The following is a 15,928-nucleotide window of genomic DNA, read 5'->3' as shown; positions in this document are numbered from 1 at the left end:
TTTTTTTTTTTTTTGAGCTACTCAAGGTCAGGTAGATTATGCATTTAAGCAGAGGTGCAATACCAATTCCCGTGTTGTTTTTCATTAGAAATCAGAAGCAATTAATTTATTCATGCCCATCATTTATTTCTGCTTTCATTTATTCCAGCAAGGCTCTTCCACAAGACTTTTTTTTTTTCCCAACACCTAGCATGCAGGCACATGTACAAAACCAACAGGAATTGTCAAAACTGATTAACCAGCTTTGTCATCTTACTCTTTCCCTTCTGTCTGCTGTTTAATGTAATTAAGTAATTTGAAAGGGCCCTTGGGGATGGCAGAAAAGCCTGTGTTTTTCCATGTCTTGGTGATGTTTCATCTTTGATAGATGATCAGAGCAGCACAGGCCCCTCTATTGGCTACACTCACCCTGAGCTAAGCCCTCTTAAAAGAAAAGCAGCAACAACATAAGTGTTAAAATAATTTATTATTTCCTCTGTGTGGGTACTTTATCCTTGCAAGTTTCAACAGGAATGCAAGATGAGTCACTTTGAATTACTGTTTCCCCACCTCCAATATGAAAGCTGCTGAGATGGTAGGTCAAATCCAGTCATTAAAGAAAGGCTGATGAAGACCAGAAGAAAGCCCAGGTTCCTTCACAAGATAATACTCCTTTTGTTGCATCTTCCTTTTTTTCAAAAATTAGGGCTTGCTTTCTCTGTTTAACTCCAAACACAGGCAGTGTGTTTTTTCAGTTTTTGGGAGAGTTTTCATGTATGATGCTGAAGACTGTCACTGTAACAAAGTTCTATCTGTTTTTACGTTTCTCTTTTTTGTTTCTGGTGTTTACAGCTCCATTTACAGCTGGTGCCTGTGTTGCTTTTGCATGTCCTGTGGCTTTTAGGTGTTCAAACAGTTTATTTCGGGATGGAAATGCACAGTTGCAGGTTACACAGTGGATGGGAACTTCACTCTACAGTGGGGGAAAAACCAAAATGCTTCATATTCCTATGGAATATGTAGTAAGTATAATACAACAATTTTTTGTATGGAGTTTCTCTTAGAGAATGAAATGTGAGTAAGATTTTCATTTCTATCACAGCTATCCGATTACTGATAAACAATTAATACATATTAAAAAAACCCCACAAATATGACTTCCTGAAATTTTAAAGAGTACCCAGTAGAACGAAGAACAAGGATAGAAGCCTTGCAAATCTAACTGAAGATAAAGAATACTTTTGATCTCAGCTGACTGAAAAAAAAAGATTATACACTTACTACTTCGGGCTCTTGAGATTTAGTGCATTTTATGTGTCTTGGCTGTAGTTACTACAAGATTTTGCTCTTTCTGGGAAGCATCAATATTGGGAAAGATGCACATGGTACTGCCTGTCACCTGCCTGATGACAACACCTCTGTGTTCAGTTGATTAATTTATTTGAACTGCCTTGGATACAGAGCTTTAGTTGCTCTCTTAGAACTGAAATTTAGTCCTGCTTTTCTCTGCGAGGACAAGAGCTTCTAATAAAATCACAGGGATAAAAATACCTGCATTATTAAAAAATAAGCAAAAAGCTGAAACAGGATTTGTGGGCTGGAGGTGATCAGCCAACCAATCTTGTTTGTAATAACATCACCACCAGCTTTTAAATAGCGTAAGTAATTTGACATACCATTGTTGGGTGCTCTGAAGATGCCTTAGCAGACTTTTTTGCATCCTTGGCTTTTTTCCCTTTAGGCTTAGTACTGCCGATAAACAAAGAGAAAGCAAGATCAGCGCACAGGAACATTCAACAGCTTCTGATGGTTTTCACAGAATCATAGAATGGTTTGGGTTGGAAAGGACCTTAAAGATCATCTAGTTCCAACCCCCCTGCCATGGGCAGGGACACCCTCCACTAGACCAGGTTGCTCAAAGCCCCATCCAACCTGGCCTTAGAACACTTCCAGAGTTGGGGCATCCACAACTTTTCTGGGCAACCTGTAACAGTGCCTCACCACCCTCATAGGGAAAAATTTCTTCCTAATATCTAATCTAAATCTACCCTCTTTCAGTTTAAAGCCATTACCCCTTGTCCTATCACTACATGCCCTTGTAAAAAGTCCCTCTCCAGCTTTCTTGTAAGCCCCCTTGAAGTACTGAAAGGCCACAATAAGGTCTCCCCGGAGCCTTCTCTTCTCCAGGCTGAACAACCCCAGCCCTCTCAGCCTGTCCTCATAGCAGAGGTGTTCCATCCCTCTGATTACGTTTGTGGCCCTCCTCTGGACCTGCTCCAACAGGTCCATGTCTCTCCTGTGCTGAGGACTCCAGATCTGAAGGCAGTACTCCAGGTGGGGTGTCACCAGAGTAGAGGGGCAGAATCACCTCCCTCAACCTGCTGGCCACCCCTCTTTTGATGCAGTCCATGATACAGTTGGCTTTCTGGGCTGCAAGCGCACATTGCTGGGTCATGTTTTCAATCATTGATGTCTCTGCTGCTTCCCCCTGTTCTTCCTTCACATTACACAATGCAAGTTCTTCCAGCAAAAAACATGAAGCAATTAATTCAGACTATCAATTGTTGATCTCAAGATTCAGCTAGATGATAAATCTACCACTGGTAAGTGATGTGGCAGGGATCTGCTGTCAAACACGATTTCCAAAGTAGATCCTAACACTCCTTGTTCAGCATCATACTTATTCAACTCTGATTTAGCGGAGTACCCCCCAGTTCACATTGGTGAGTAGATCTAGACTTGTTTGACAGTATCAAACGTGACACAGAATGACACAGTGACTGCCATATTGCAAGTCAACGCACCTGTTTGCTTCAGTTTTTGCTTCATTCACTTGGCTGACATCTTCTGTAGTGCTTACATGCTCTGACACAGCACATCTTTGGCCATCATTTACCAAATCCTCCGCTGAGCCACTGTCCTTGTCCAGGCAGGGCACCTCCTTTTGTTCAACTGTTTCTTCATCAGCGCTTTTGTCAAAAGAGTCCTCGTAAGTCTGTCCAAACAGAAGAAATGCAAGTTAACTACTTTAAGTTCATTAGTCATTATGTTTATAGTATTATACCTCATTTACCTCAAACATGGGTGGGGAGAACACAAAGCCATGGACCCTCTTAATTTTACTGTGTGTTTTCAGTGAGATTGTAACAGGTAAAACCTTAGTTCTCCTGTTTTGAAAGATGAGGCCACCTGTGATGAAGGGAAGAAACACCAATAAAACAGCCTCTACAACCACGGAAGAGGAGAGTTAAGGTAGCTTTTAATTATACACAGGGCTCATTCTATTCTGGCTACCATTACACATTATAAAATAGTGGCTTTGCTTTTAACATTGCAAAATGTTATTTAGGCTGAAGGCTTCTGTGCCAGACACCTGGCATTAGGACACTTAAGCCAAAATAACTGACCTGACTGAAGCTAGACAGACACACTGTATTTTCCCTCCTTAACATTAGAAACACTGGCAGCCTTTTCCACGTACCAGAAGACAGAGTAGACTCAACACATGCAGTTTGGCAAAAGATCAACCCCTGAGCGTGCCCAAAGCAAAACAGCTCAACTCCCAAAAGCGGGATAACAAATTTGACCTAACACCACATTAATGCAACTCTGTCCCCTCTAGTATCTTTTGCAGTCTCAGCTACCTGAAAAAAACTTGGCTAATCTACCTACCTTCAGGAAAAGAAAACAAAAACCATAGCGATTCCCTGCACTCCATAAAGCTTGGTAGAGGATGGAGGTTATGTTTCCAGAAGAATCTCTCTGCACAAGATTCCAGCTCATGCTATGCGAGAGTGGCACCTACTGTCTGGGCTGCAGAAGACCTTGTGACCAAACTGATGGAAGAGACACAGTGCCTATATGCAGCCTATACAGTGAGAACGAGACTCTGATTTCAAACTGAGGAGGCAAGAGTTGAATAGGAGCCTGACGGCCTGCATGGAAACAAGAAGGTCAAGCCAATACTGACTTGGACTATGCAATACCAGCCAAAGAGAAGCAAGAAAGTTTCAGTTGCTTGAACGTCTCAGGGAAGTTTCTTGAGGATGAGAGATAATAATGGTGTGGGAGAGGGCAGAGAAGGTGAACACATAATAGGAGACTAGAATGGTTAGGCTGGGGGAAGACGGAAGACCATCTTGGGAAAGGATGGAAGAGGCAGGACCTGGTACAGATAGCTCACTGGGACAAGGGTAGGATTGAGGCAGTAAGTAGAGAAGAGGTAAGACTGGAAAAGAATCGAGCCTGAAGAAAGCAGACAGAAGAGGTTGCTCATTATGGCACTTCTGCCACTCAAGCCTGAAACAGCTTGCAGTTCCTGAATGTCACCCTGCTGCTGTCAGCACAGATCAATTATATCAGGCACAGACTCAGATCCCAGAGTACAACAGATTGGTGTTACTCAAGTTTACAATTCAAGTGAAAGGCAGAATGGATGTGTTCGTTCCAATAACTAGTGTCAGTAGGATGCCAAATATATGTTACTCCCCCCCCCACCCCCCCCAAGTTAGAGATAAACAAACAATACATTACAACAACGCTAACAAGCAAAGCAGAAAACGACCACCAAACAATTGAGCTACTAATGCACTAAGGCCATTGCTGGTCTTTCTGATCAATTCCTTGCATTCTCCCTAACTGCCTGTTTCTGTCAGTTTTCCTTACACTTCAGACTGTAGCCTTTTTAGAGCCAACACCACATTTATTAGGATCTGCACAAAAAGACCAAAGTGAGGTCTATGAGATCATTATCATAATATGATCATACTAAGTGTAACAAAAATTATTTTGCAAAGACTAATTAAAAATATCTGAAATTCCAAGTTCTCTCTTATTTTTCAGGACAAAAAAAAAGTTAGGAGATAACAAGACTGGGTGGTAAAGTTCTCTGAATATCATTTTATGACTACACACCATCATTGTTTTCTGTTTCTTCCTCTGCTTCTTCGAGAGTCTGTAAAGACAAGAATTTAAAATGACCTTTTCAAGAAAAAAAAAAAAGGTACCAAGTTATATTTTTGCTTACATCTTAACATGGTATTAGGGAGACAGTAGCCACAAACAGAAAATTACTCATGCCTGAAATGAAAGCAACAGTTCTCCTAAACTACTCACTGCATTTAGCAAAACATTTATTCTGCTCAGACTGAACTTGAAGGTACTAGTGGTTGGTATTATGCTTTAGCCGTCCAAAAAATGAAGTTGTCCAACTTCCTTCATCAATTCTGATTTTAAGCACACTCATTTTCGACATATGCCAGCATCTGACTGACAAAAAGTACCAGAAGTACCAAATCAATAAACACTGGCCCTGTGCAAGTTCCCCTATTTGAAAAATAACAATCACTACTTTTCCTTAACATGTAACTTCAAGAAGCAGAGAAAATATGAGACTATTATCCTACAACATTTCAATCCAGTCGTACTAATGGATGCATTTTACAGGAACTCTGATGCTAAGAAATATTTTAAATTGCCCAATACTGTGAGTTCCAACGCAACTACAAATCATCAGAAGCTCCCTCTGAGGGCCTCCAAGACTTATTAAATCATTAGTCACGATAAAATTAAAACCAATTTAAAATACTTCTGCTTGGGCACATCTTCTGTTTCTTCCTCCTCTTTGGTATGTACTCTATTTGCATCATCCAAAGACACAGGAAATTTCTCTTCTTCTTCTTCCAGTTGCTGTCGTAACAGTGCTACCATCTCTCGATGCTTCTTTGATTTTTCGTGATTCTTCATGCTGTGAAGACCAGCAGATCGTTACTGCAGGTAGCTCTGAGCAAACATTGTTATATTTACATATAAATTAATAACAGACCCATTATTCATCGCTATTAAGTATGGAAAATTCTGCCCTGACAATGTCTCTACTGGAAAGACGACACTGACCATTAGGTGAAGTTAAAAAGTCTTTAAAACACATTTTTAAAATAGTTAAAATCCAACACCCCACCCCCAAATCCCCAAGCACAAGCACTTACGCTTTCTCAGTTTTTAACAATTTGTCACAAGCAGGGCAGTACAGACCATCAACAAATTCAGCTTCTTCAGTCTCATCATTCAGTTTCTCTGAAGAGATCAGTGGGGATCAGAGAGACAAAGTCAGATGAGTGATTTTTGAGTAAGTTGCTCTTAAAGCCCCAGCAAAGAGTCACAACACTGACATTCAACTTCTTTAGTATTATTGACACGCAGACAGATCAAGACCATCTCACCAAATCATAAATTAGCATAAATTAACAGCTGTAGGTTGGTGTCTTCTCATGTTCAATGGAAAACACCAGAGAGGGCCAGACTGTAGCCTGGCATGCCTCAGCTGGAGGCAGGCAGTTGCACTACGGTCTGGACTGTGAACCTAATCTGGGGCTTTAAGTGCAGTGAGCCAATACTCAAGGCTGACGAATCACTATAGATGACTCCTCCCCCCTATACCTTCTATGCCTTTTGTCTCCTGTTCTTCTAATTCATTGTCATCATCTGATCCATCTCCAAATTCCTTTTCATATTGTGCCTCCATCTCTTGCAACTCTCTCTCCAGATCCGACATAGTTATCCAGCTCTGCTCTTTATACTGTTCAGCAAGCCTTTAAGTAGAATAATAAGTAACTTCTACATTGTATTTATGAGATAGGAATTACAGAAACAGTATTATTCAAAAGATCACTTGTTCTTCTCTGGTATTTTAGAAGGAAAGTCCTGAACATATTATGACGGAGTAAACAATTATTTGTAGGGCCTGGATAACTGAGCAGTTAATTTGTGATGCCAGTGTGCACATCTACGCTGCAAGTAAAGAGGTATTAACGGAGGTGGATCCTGCTTGAATTTCAGGCAGGAAGTGCTATGCAGCATGGTCAATATCAATCTAACAGCAGGAAAGTCAGCTCACTCCTCAAAGCAGTACAGCTGTTTTTACCTGCTGCAAGATCCAAACCCACAAACAGTACATGACCACAAAAGCCACAAGCACATTCTCCTTCACTCTGCACTATGGGAATGTACCAGCTCAGTTTTCCAATCTAAGTGTGGCCCAAGTTATCAAACAGTGCACCACAGTACAGCTGAATTTTGCTCCAGCTGGCTCCTGGACTCAGAATTATCAAGTCATTTGTCAGTAAATGCATAACTTTGCTTCATTCACCCTTTAGGGGAAAAAAAAAAATCTATTTAAATAAATAAATTGTACATAATATATTTCATGTCTCTTTTAATTATTATTATTATATAATATTAATCAATATGCAATTCTTTTGCAAGTGCACTCTTATTAAGATTTAAGTTCCTTCCTCCCATTTGCAGGCAAAAAGCTCTTTAGTTCGAAGAATAAAGTGTGTTTACACTTGGGAGATCACCTCTTCCTTCTACTTAATTTTGGGAAAAATAAAAGCATCAAAAAAAAAGCACTTAGTCCAATGAAAGAGTCCTTTCTGAAGAGTTATAAGAAAAAGCAAAACTAAGTTCATTTTTCCCACTTTCTTTTTAGCAGATACAGTTCCAAGGCAAATGAAGCTGGTCCATATCCAGGTTGTCATAGTCCTGTTCTCCCTCATTCCAAAACATACATTCTTTTTTCCTTAAAGGAACAATGATAACTATTAAATCTTACTTCCTCAAGTAGGTAAAAGCACACTGGATTCTGTGCTACTACAGCCAGTTACCTGCAGCACACAGGTAACTATTCCCTGGTTACCTCAGATCTCTACATGTCAGTACAATGTAGAGACACTCAAGTTTTAAAAAGCTCAGACTTGAGATCAAAACTAATACATAAAATTTTCAAGGATGTTTAAAAGAGCAAGTGGAGCTACTACTAGAATCTATATGGAATCCTCATGGATAGTTTCTCCATGTTTAAAAGAAAAGATTTCTTCCACATTTACATACTTGGCTTGTTTGAGCTTCTGCTGCCTCCGAAATTCCTCTGCTTTCCTGGTTTTTTCTGCATTTTGTTCTTCCACAAGTTTTCTGTGAGCCTGTACTCTTTTATCCCTTTTGCGAATAAATGCTACCAGCTGACGGACCAGTTCATTCCTCTCTTTCCTTGCTTTATCCCTCGTTTTCTTGTTCTCTTTTTCCATAGCTCGTTTCTCCCAGCGGTTTGAGGCTTGTCGGGTGTCATATTCTTCTTTCCAAGCGAAGTTTTTCTGAGTACAGAAACTCTGCCAATATGCATAGAAAGGGTGGACTACCTGTAAGAAAAAAAAAAAATTAAACAAGTCACTTGTTTAGCAGGGGTACAAAAACCGTACCAAATAATGCAGGACTTTTGTAGCAGTTTTGTGTCTTCTATACAGGCCACAGTTTTCCCTCAGAGTATAAATAAATCACATGAAGGTTTAGAGAAACCTCTACTATCATCCTTAAAATTTCAAACCATGCCAAATCAACAACCTTGTCTAAACTATTCCAGACTGCAACTTCTAAAAAACATCCCCTTGCAGGATTGGATCATGCTGACACTAGTACCCAGTTACTTAGCTGCGCTGTACTTTTCCTGTCAAACTGAAAGGCACAATCAGAATCAGATACACTGTCCACCAGCAGGCATATGCACATATTGCCCAATAACTGCCATACTAAATTACACCAAAGGTCAGCCATACATTTCCAACAGCAGCCAATGACCAGCACAAAAAGAGCAATAAAACAAATGTGTACATAATGCTATTTCTTCCCTGTATATTCTCTCTGCTTCCAGAACAAGACAGAAATTAATAGCCCTTGATGGATTTTTCTTTCATGAATTCATTTAACATATCTTTCATTAACCCATGTAAATTGTTGGCATACACAATAGCATGGAGCCGTGACTTGCACAGTTTAACAAGGGGCTATGTGAAGATGCACTTACTCCTGTTTTGTTAGCAAATTATATGACTGCAGGTTAAAATTATGCCCTCTAGCTCTCACATTAAAAGAAACAGTAAATGATCTTTCCTTATTCTCCTTCCTTTTACTATTCATGAGTAAATGCTGGATTAATAAAATGGCATAATAATTATTCTTTGTTTTGTTCTCTATTCCTCTCAAAGTGATTATTAACCTTCTGCATTTTGTATATTCAGGAAACAAGATATGCCTAAACTCCCTTCTTCCATTACTCACCCCATTAAGCTGCCTTTTTACTACTTACTCCTATGTGCACTACTGTTTATATTTTGGAATACCTCGTACAAGTATTTAACCTAACGGTTTCATATCTCTTCTTCTAGTATCTCCTCTTGTCCTCCTTCTGCCACTGGTATTCACATGGACTACAACTATCAACGACTCAACACTAATTTCTAATGGCCTATCTACATGCAAAGCTTCATGGCTGTGGCTTCTGGCAGGTAAGTCACTACAGTTTTTCTCTGCTATCATGAAAACCCAGCTCTATAATAACAATCAATAAACAGCCATATTTAAACCAGTAACTTAAGTGAGATTAGACTCCCTATCTCAGATTTCTGCTTCAGAAGGGAGTATCTTCTGTGCAAAAGGATGCATGGCCATCAACTGATGACAGGGATCATCCTCCCCTTCACCAGCTGTGTGAGTTAAGACTTTCCTCCTCCTCAGCAGGTACCTGAAACACAACCACATCTCTGACATTCTCCGGAAGACTGTACAGCAGCCCTTGCTGAACTCCCAGGTGGATTTTGTTTTGCGTACTACTTATACTTGGAGCTAATTGCTTTTGTTTCTTTCTAACTGACCTACAAGTCTTCTCTTCCCATGAAGTCTTGTGAAGACTTGTGAAGTCACAGACATAAGAATATCTTCCCTGGGTGCCTGGCATTGATCGAGCTGCCTCTCAAGCTTCTTGTGAATTAACTCAGTAGACTGAACCAGAGAGCATTCACATCACAGATTTCAAAGCTTCTGTAGAGTTTTTGTAGCTCCCTTCTAAAACTCTTTTCCCTTTTCCCATGATACTCCCACTGAGTAGTGAAGTGGGCACTGCAATGCTGGAATCCTCTGACAGTGTAATCTCTTTGTCTGAATATAAGATAACAGGGATAATGTTATAGCCTCATTTAACTGAGGCTATTTCCCATAAAACACTCCTATGAATCCCTTTAAAAAAAAAAGTGAGCATTCTGTCTGCAGAACAGCACAAACAAGCAGATATCAAAGCATGCTGGTGCTAGAATTCCAGCCATTTTTGCAGTTATTAATTGACAGCACAAAAGCTATTTTGGGTCTATAATCATATCTATCCCATGGCCTCAAAACCACCAGTTTCCAAACGATGTTTCAAGATAACTCCATTAAAAGACAGATTTTAGCAGTTTCAGAGACACTAAATATTCTCTCCCTGGCAAAGATTTCCATTTGTTAAGCCATCCTGTAATTTCTACCTGACATTCAAACACCCATTCTGACACGTCTTAGTTTGATTTGTAACCTTGTTTCCAACTCCAGCCAAGTTTTGTACCACTGAAGTTACTCATTTTTAAGGCATGTGTCAATTTAAATTTCATAAATAATTGTTCATACAGTACAATTCTACTAAGAGTGACAGGGAGAAGCAGCAGACTAGGAGCAACATTTGAGTAGACTGATACTCTGCAGTTATTCACTGGGGAAAGTGGTATTACTTTACTATTTAATTTTAACACAGGAATACCAGTAACCTTAGAAAAATGCTAAGTCTGATAGAATACAACAAATAGTTGGCAGACCAGATGACAAGAATTCAAGTGTCCCACACACATTTTCTCTTCTTGCTTCCCAAAGGACAGCATAAGTATTTTGGAAATTAAATCTTACTACAAAATAATTGTAGATGACAAGAGTATCATCGTGGGAGCTCACACTGCAGGTCAACCACCACATCTCCCGTTTTCTAAAGTCTGTGTTATGCAGTAAGTGCTATGCTGTCTGCCTAATGAGGCAAGACACTACATGTTATTTAAAAAAAAATTCTCTCAATATCCCTTTCTGTAATGTAAGTTACATTAAAACACTGGTAAACTATTTTCATCAGGAAGCAAAGAAAACATCTGTTCTTTTGTTTTATAAGCCTTGCACTACGCTTATGTTTCATTGGCATAATTGATGGTTAGCCCTGTGAAGTTTTTGTCTGACAACTTACCCTAAAAGCCTGGCTAATAATATAGTCCAACAGGAAATACCAATTTTAATTCACCTAAATATTATGAATCAGAGCACAAGCACTTCCTTTATAGTAACTATCTACAGTAGTAGAAAAGACAGCAGATACATGGTTTTGTATTCACCTCAGAGGTCGGCAGGAGCCTCTCCTTTGATTTCAGCGTGGAACAAAGTAATGACTTCACTGTGTTACTTTCAGTTCAGATTTACACTTGCTCTTACCGTATCATAGTCACTTTGGGAATATCCAAACATGGGGAATTCTTCAGTATCTTCCTGGGTCATATATTCCATCTCTTCTTTTGCAATCTTTTCAAAAACTTGTCGATAGACTGTAAAGAATCCCTGAAATTAAAAAAATAATTCTGACTCATTTTGCATGGCTCAATAATAGATGTACAAATGCTCAGCTACAGTAGTGTATTTTAGAGAAATATTACAATTCTACAACAGCAACTCAGTATCAGGGTAGAGGCCCTGGAAGCACTTGCTCTAGATAGCGAGACCCTACTGTTTGTTAACAAAGTTCCCATTGTCTCGCATTTCTTTTATTTCCGTCTCCTTTGTGTAGTCTCTCTCTCTCTCACACATCAAGCACCTGTATTCAAATCTAAACCAAAAAAAAAAAAAGTTTCAGCGTGCTGGAGATGTTGCTAAGTTCCTGGTTACACAAGATCAAGTTTTGAGAAAGTTCCAACTATAAAATTCACTACTAAGTATCCTATCTCTTTTTAAATTAAGATGTTACTAACTCACTCCTAGTATAGTAACACAAAGACAGATAATGATTTTCTCTGGTAGAGGTTTTTCTAATCACCTGGAACTTTTTCAGTTATGATGACTGTCTTAAAATCCAACAGGGAATTCAATTATAGGAAGCACACTTTTCCCAAGGACTGTTGTTATATTGCTTTTTTTTTTATTTGAAGCATTCTAGCTTGTTAAAGATATTTCTGAATAAAGAGATGGTATTGCAAAGCACTGGAATGCCTCACTATGTAATGTAAATTAATAATATACACACAGTCTATAGCCATGATTTCCAACTATACCATACAACGAAGTAATTGTTGGACAATAAGCAGGAATTAAAGCTTCCCTAAGGGTCCAACATAAGTTTTGTCTTAGAAAGATTTGTGTAAGCGTTATTACTACCTGTGCTCAACAATTCCACACATAGCTTTTCAACATGAAGCAAATGGCAACACTTTTCATGAAATTTACATTGATTCATTAAAGATTAATTAATTAAATTACCTTCTCATCATCTCCATATCCAGAGTAACAGCTAACAGTGAAGTAGTGCAGCAGATCTAAACTATCATCTTGATAGTCTCCATCGACTCCTCCTTTCAGCAGAGCCTCCCTGTGATTATCATACCTGGCAAAAATTCACAGTACCAAGGATGTAGAGACACAGAACATTCCCCAGTGCTGGTAAGCTAACACAGTACACATATGACCTCAATGTACAGCTTAGCCCCGGGTCTGAAATTTGTGCCTCATATCCAAAGTCTTGAGAGAGGAAAAAAAGACAGGCTCAGTAAATATTCTCTCTTGACTTTTACTTTACTGTTACATTACCAGCAATATCTATAGCAGCAATTTCTTAATGGGCAGCTAGCAAACACATTTGAGCAAGATGCTTCAATAAGCTTTCAGAAATGGGTAGGACATTATTTAAATCACCCAATATTTACACACACACACACACACAAAACTCCAATCATACAACAGAATATAAAAATTGAAAAACTGTACTTTCCTATCAAGAAGGACAAACAGCACAGGTGGGTTTGGCTGTATAATCTGGTAGATGCTTCAGTCCATTTGAAAAGCTAGTTACACAGAACATTTAAAGCAGCAATCTCTTAAAAAGAGATGTGTGTGTGTATTTCAAATTAGGACTGTTACAAAAACAGGACACTAAGTATGCCTTTGCAGCAACCAATAGCATACTGAACACCTGCATGTACTCAGCGTGGTGCTGGCTCTTAACCCCTAAGGCAGGGAGGACTGTGACCAGAGGGATACCTATCCTAACATGTAAGCTGCCCCCCGCTCTGGGAGGAAGAATCAGAGGCCAACACTGGTGTGTCCCCAGAGCACCCCTCAGCGCCCAGCCCAACACCACCTCCCGAAACACTGAGAGGAAGGTGTGGGTGCACAGCTGTGCCTCCCCAGGAGCCTGCACACTGCATGGCTCTCAACCCTTTCAAAGCCTGAAGCACAGTGGCTGCTTCTGCCGCAGAGGCCCGTGCTGACTTGCAGCAAGGCCCAGCGAGAAGCAAATTCAAAGCCCTGGCTGAGACAGAATTAAAAAAGTCTTTTCCAGGCCGCTACCAGATAAACACGCTCACCAGGCTCTTTCCTGGGGGTCACTGAGAATGTCATACGCTGCCTGGATTAACTTGAACTGCTCTGCTGCTTCCTCCGCGTTCTCTAGGTTTTTATCTGCAAGACAATTTAATGAAATTGTAAACGAGTCAACGCACGACGGCAGCGCCCGCCACAGCCGCTTCAGAAACCCGAGACAGCAACACGGAGCCGCGAGAGCTACCGAGGGCGCTGCCGCAAGCGCCGACACGCCACCACGCCACCCGGGCGCTGCCTCCCGGCCCCGCTCCCCGCAGCCCCCCCCGGACAGACCCGGGGCGGCCCGGCCGGCCTGGCGCCGGCACCGCCGGCGGAGCACCGACTGCAGCCGCCTGCGAGGAAAAGGGGCTTCTCCCCCTGCAGACGGGGGCCCGCGGGGCCAAGCGAGGTCGGGCCCTCTCCGCAGGTCTGCGGCCGGGCCGGGCCCGCCGAGGGCGGGCGTCGCAGCCGTACCGGGGTGCCAGCGCAGCGCCAGCCGGCGGTACGCCCGCTTCAGCTCCTCCTCGGCGGCGTCGCGCTTCACCCCCAGCACCTCGTAGTGACACTTCATGGCGGCGGGGCGGCGGCTCCGCGTGGGGGGAAGCGCCGGCCGGCCGGCAGCGCGGCCAAGACAGCGGGCAGAGGCGGGGCCGGCGGCGGCGCAGCCATCAGGAGCCCTCGCCGCCACCGCCCCCCCGCCGGGAGGAGCTACGCCGGCGGGAGGCGGGGCGGGCCCGCCGGGTGCGGCCGGGGGGGAAGGGGGGCAGGAGGGCCCCGCCGCCGCCACACGCCCTCGGCCTCCGCTCGGGCGGAGCCGGCGCCCGCGTTGTGCCAGCCGGCGGGCTGGTGGCTGCAGGAGAAACTCGGGGAGGCTGCTGTCCCCCCCCGTACTGCCGGGTTTTGGTCTTGCAGTCACCCGATGTCGAATAACCAGAATTTCTGTGCGTGCCCCGGAGCTCGGAGGTACAGCCAATGCAGCTCCCGTGTCTCGGGTTATCAGTGTTAACTTTTTGCTTTTTTTGGCACCTGTGCTCTTCAGAGATCCCAGGTTTGGCCAGAGCCACCTTTTCCTGTAGATTAGGCGTGTGTCAGCTGGCACTGCATGAGCTGAGCTTTGGATTAGACAATGAGATCTGGGGTTTGGGTTGACGGCAAGTTGAATACGAGTCAGCAGTGTGCCCTGGCAGCCCAAAGGGCCACCCGTGCCCTGGGGTGCATCCACCAGAGCACAGCACAGCTAGCTGGTCGGGGGAGGTGACTGTCCCGCTCTACACCCCACTGGTGCGGCCCCACCTCGAGTACCGTGTGCAGGTTTGGGCACCTCCATGTAAGAAGGGCATCAAACTATGAGAGTGAGTCCAGAGGAGGGCGACCAAGATGGTGAAAGGCCTCGAGGGTGAGACTTGCAAGGAGTGACTGAGGCAACTTGGCTCGTTCAGCTTAGAGAAGACTGAGGAGTGCCTTCATCACAGTCTACACCTTCCTCATGGGGGGGGGAGAGCAGCAGAGGGGTGCTGATCTCTCTCTGGTGACCAGCGACAGGACATGAGGAAACGGAATCAAGCTGCATCAGGGGAAGTTCCAATTGGACATTAGGAAAAGGTTCTTCACTGAGTGGCTGGCAGACCCCTGGAACAGGATCCCCAGGGAAGTGGTCATGGAACCAAGCCTGTCAGAGTTCAAGGAGTGTCTGGACGATGGTCTTAGTCATACGGTTTAGTTTTAGGTGGTCCTGTGAGGAGCAGTGGGTTGGACTTGATGATCCTTATGGGTCTCTTCCAACTCAAGATATTGTGATTCTATGTATTAGACCAGATGAACTGAACAGATGCCTGTATTCACCAGTCTTTCTTTCCAATCAGATGGCACACAGACCACCTCGTTACAGAGGTGACACTGAACTTCCCTTGCCCTGTCGGGTAGGGCAACATTTAGCTCTTAACAAGTCAGCTTCCTCTTGTGCCAGCTACATCTGTTCAGTACCAAGATACCAGAGGCTGAACCCAACAGAAGAACCAAATAGCAACAGGGCATGAGCAAGACCTTGAAACACAGGGAAGCTGGGGGAGTTGACAGGGAGACAGCACTACAGTCAGTGGAAGAACCATGTCATGAGGTCTGGAACCAGAAAGCAGATTAAAGAAAGGTAATGAAGAAACAGCCCTAGAGTGGTCAGTAACTGTTTGCTAAAATCAGTCAAATGTTTATTGGAATCAGACTTTTGCTGAGCGCTATAGAGAAATTCTCACTCAATTATGGTTGAAACTTTTTGGTCTGGTTGAAGACTGATGCCATTAGACTTTTTGTGAGAGAATAGTTGTAGGCTCCTTTCCCCAGCTAATAAGTTGTGAACACAGAGACTCATTTAACTGCATCTGGCAAAAGGGCAGACTCGTGGACAGTAATTTTCTGAAAGCTTCATGAAAAAACAGCCCCGAATTAATGCTGACCTTATGCCGCAGCTCTGAAGCAATGTCAACCATCAGAC

At 42.6% G+C, this 15,928-nt stretch overlaps 1 protein-coding gene across 2 annotated transcripts; it reads right to left on the bottom strand.

The window, feature by feature from the left end:
* Nucleotides 1-257: 257 nt before the first annotated feature.
* Nucleotides 258-14,014, bottom strand: DNAJC21 (DnaJ heat shock protein family (Hsp40) member C21). Of its 2 annotated transcripts, none has more exons than XM_059833660.1 (12): nucleotides 13,915-14,014; nucleotides 13,446-13,539; nucleotides 12,343-12,466; nucleotides 11,308-11,430; nucleotides 7,870-8,174; nucleotides 6,418-6,569; nucleotides 5,967-6,054; nucleotides 5,540-5,725; nucleotides 4,894-4,933; nucleotides 2,784-2,974; nucleotides 1,656-1,728; nucleotides 258-952 (listed from the first exon to the last, which is right to left on the bottom strand). In XM_059833660.1, the coding sequence occupies exons 1-12, from the start codon at nucleotides 14,009-14,011 to the stop codon at nucleotides 788-790; spliced, it is 1,638 nt and encodes a 545-aa protein (XP_059689643.1). In that variant the 5' UTR covers nucleotides 14,012-14,014; the 3' UTR covers nucleotides 258-787. The 2 variants fall into 2 exon arrangements, with proteins under 2 accessions (XP_059689643.1, XP_059689644.1); XM_059833661.1 differs by having other exon boundaries at nucleotides 5,567-5,725.
* Between the last annotated feature and the right edge of the window lie 1,914 nt (nucleotides 14,015-15,928).

Source organism: Gavia stellata, chromosome Z (assembly GCF_030936135.1).
Source record: "Gavia stellata isolate bGavSte3 chromosome Z, bGavSte3.hap2, whole genome shotgun sequence".
Taxonomy (NCBI): domain Eukaryota; kingdom Metazoa; phylum Chordata; class Aves; order Gaviiformes; family Gaviidae; genus Gavia; species Gavia stellata.
Note: the sequence above shows the minus strand (reverse complement) of the source record. Positions and strands in the feature narration are given on the sequence as shown.

What these genes read in the sequence shown, in the direction of transcription:
- DNAJC21 (XM_059833660.1), bottom strand. Translation starts at nt 14,011, where the DNA reads ATGAAGTGTCACTACGAGGTGCTGGGGGTGAAGCGCGACGCCGCCGAG. An exon ending in TTGTTAAAAACTGAGAAAGC is followed by an intron (nt 5,726 to 5,966) that starts GTAAGTGCTTGT and finishes TGGTCTTCACAG; the next exon opens with CATGAAGAATCACGAAAAAT. An exon ending in CTTCAGAGCACCCAACAATG is followed by an intron (nt 953 to 1,655) that starts GTATGTCAAATT and finishes CCCCCACTGTAG; the next exon opens with AGTGAAGTTCCCATCCACTG.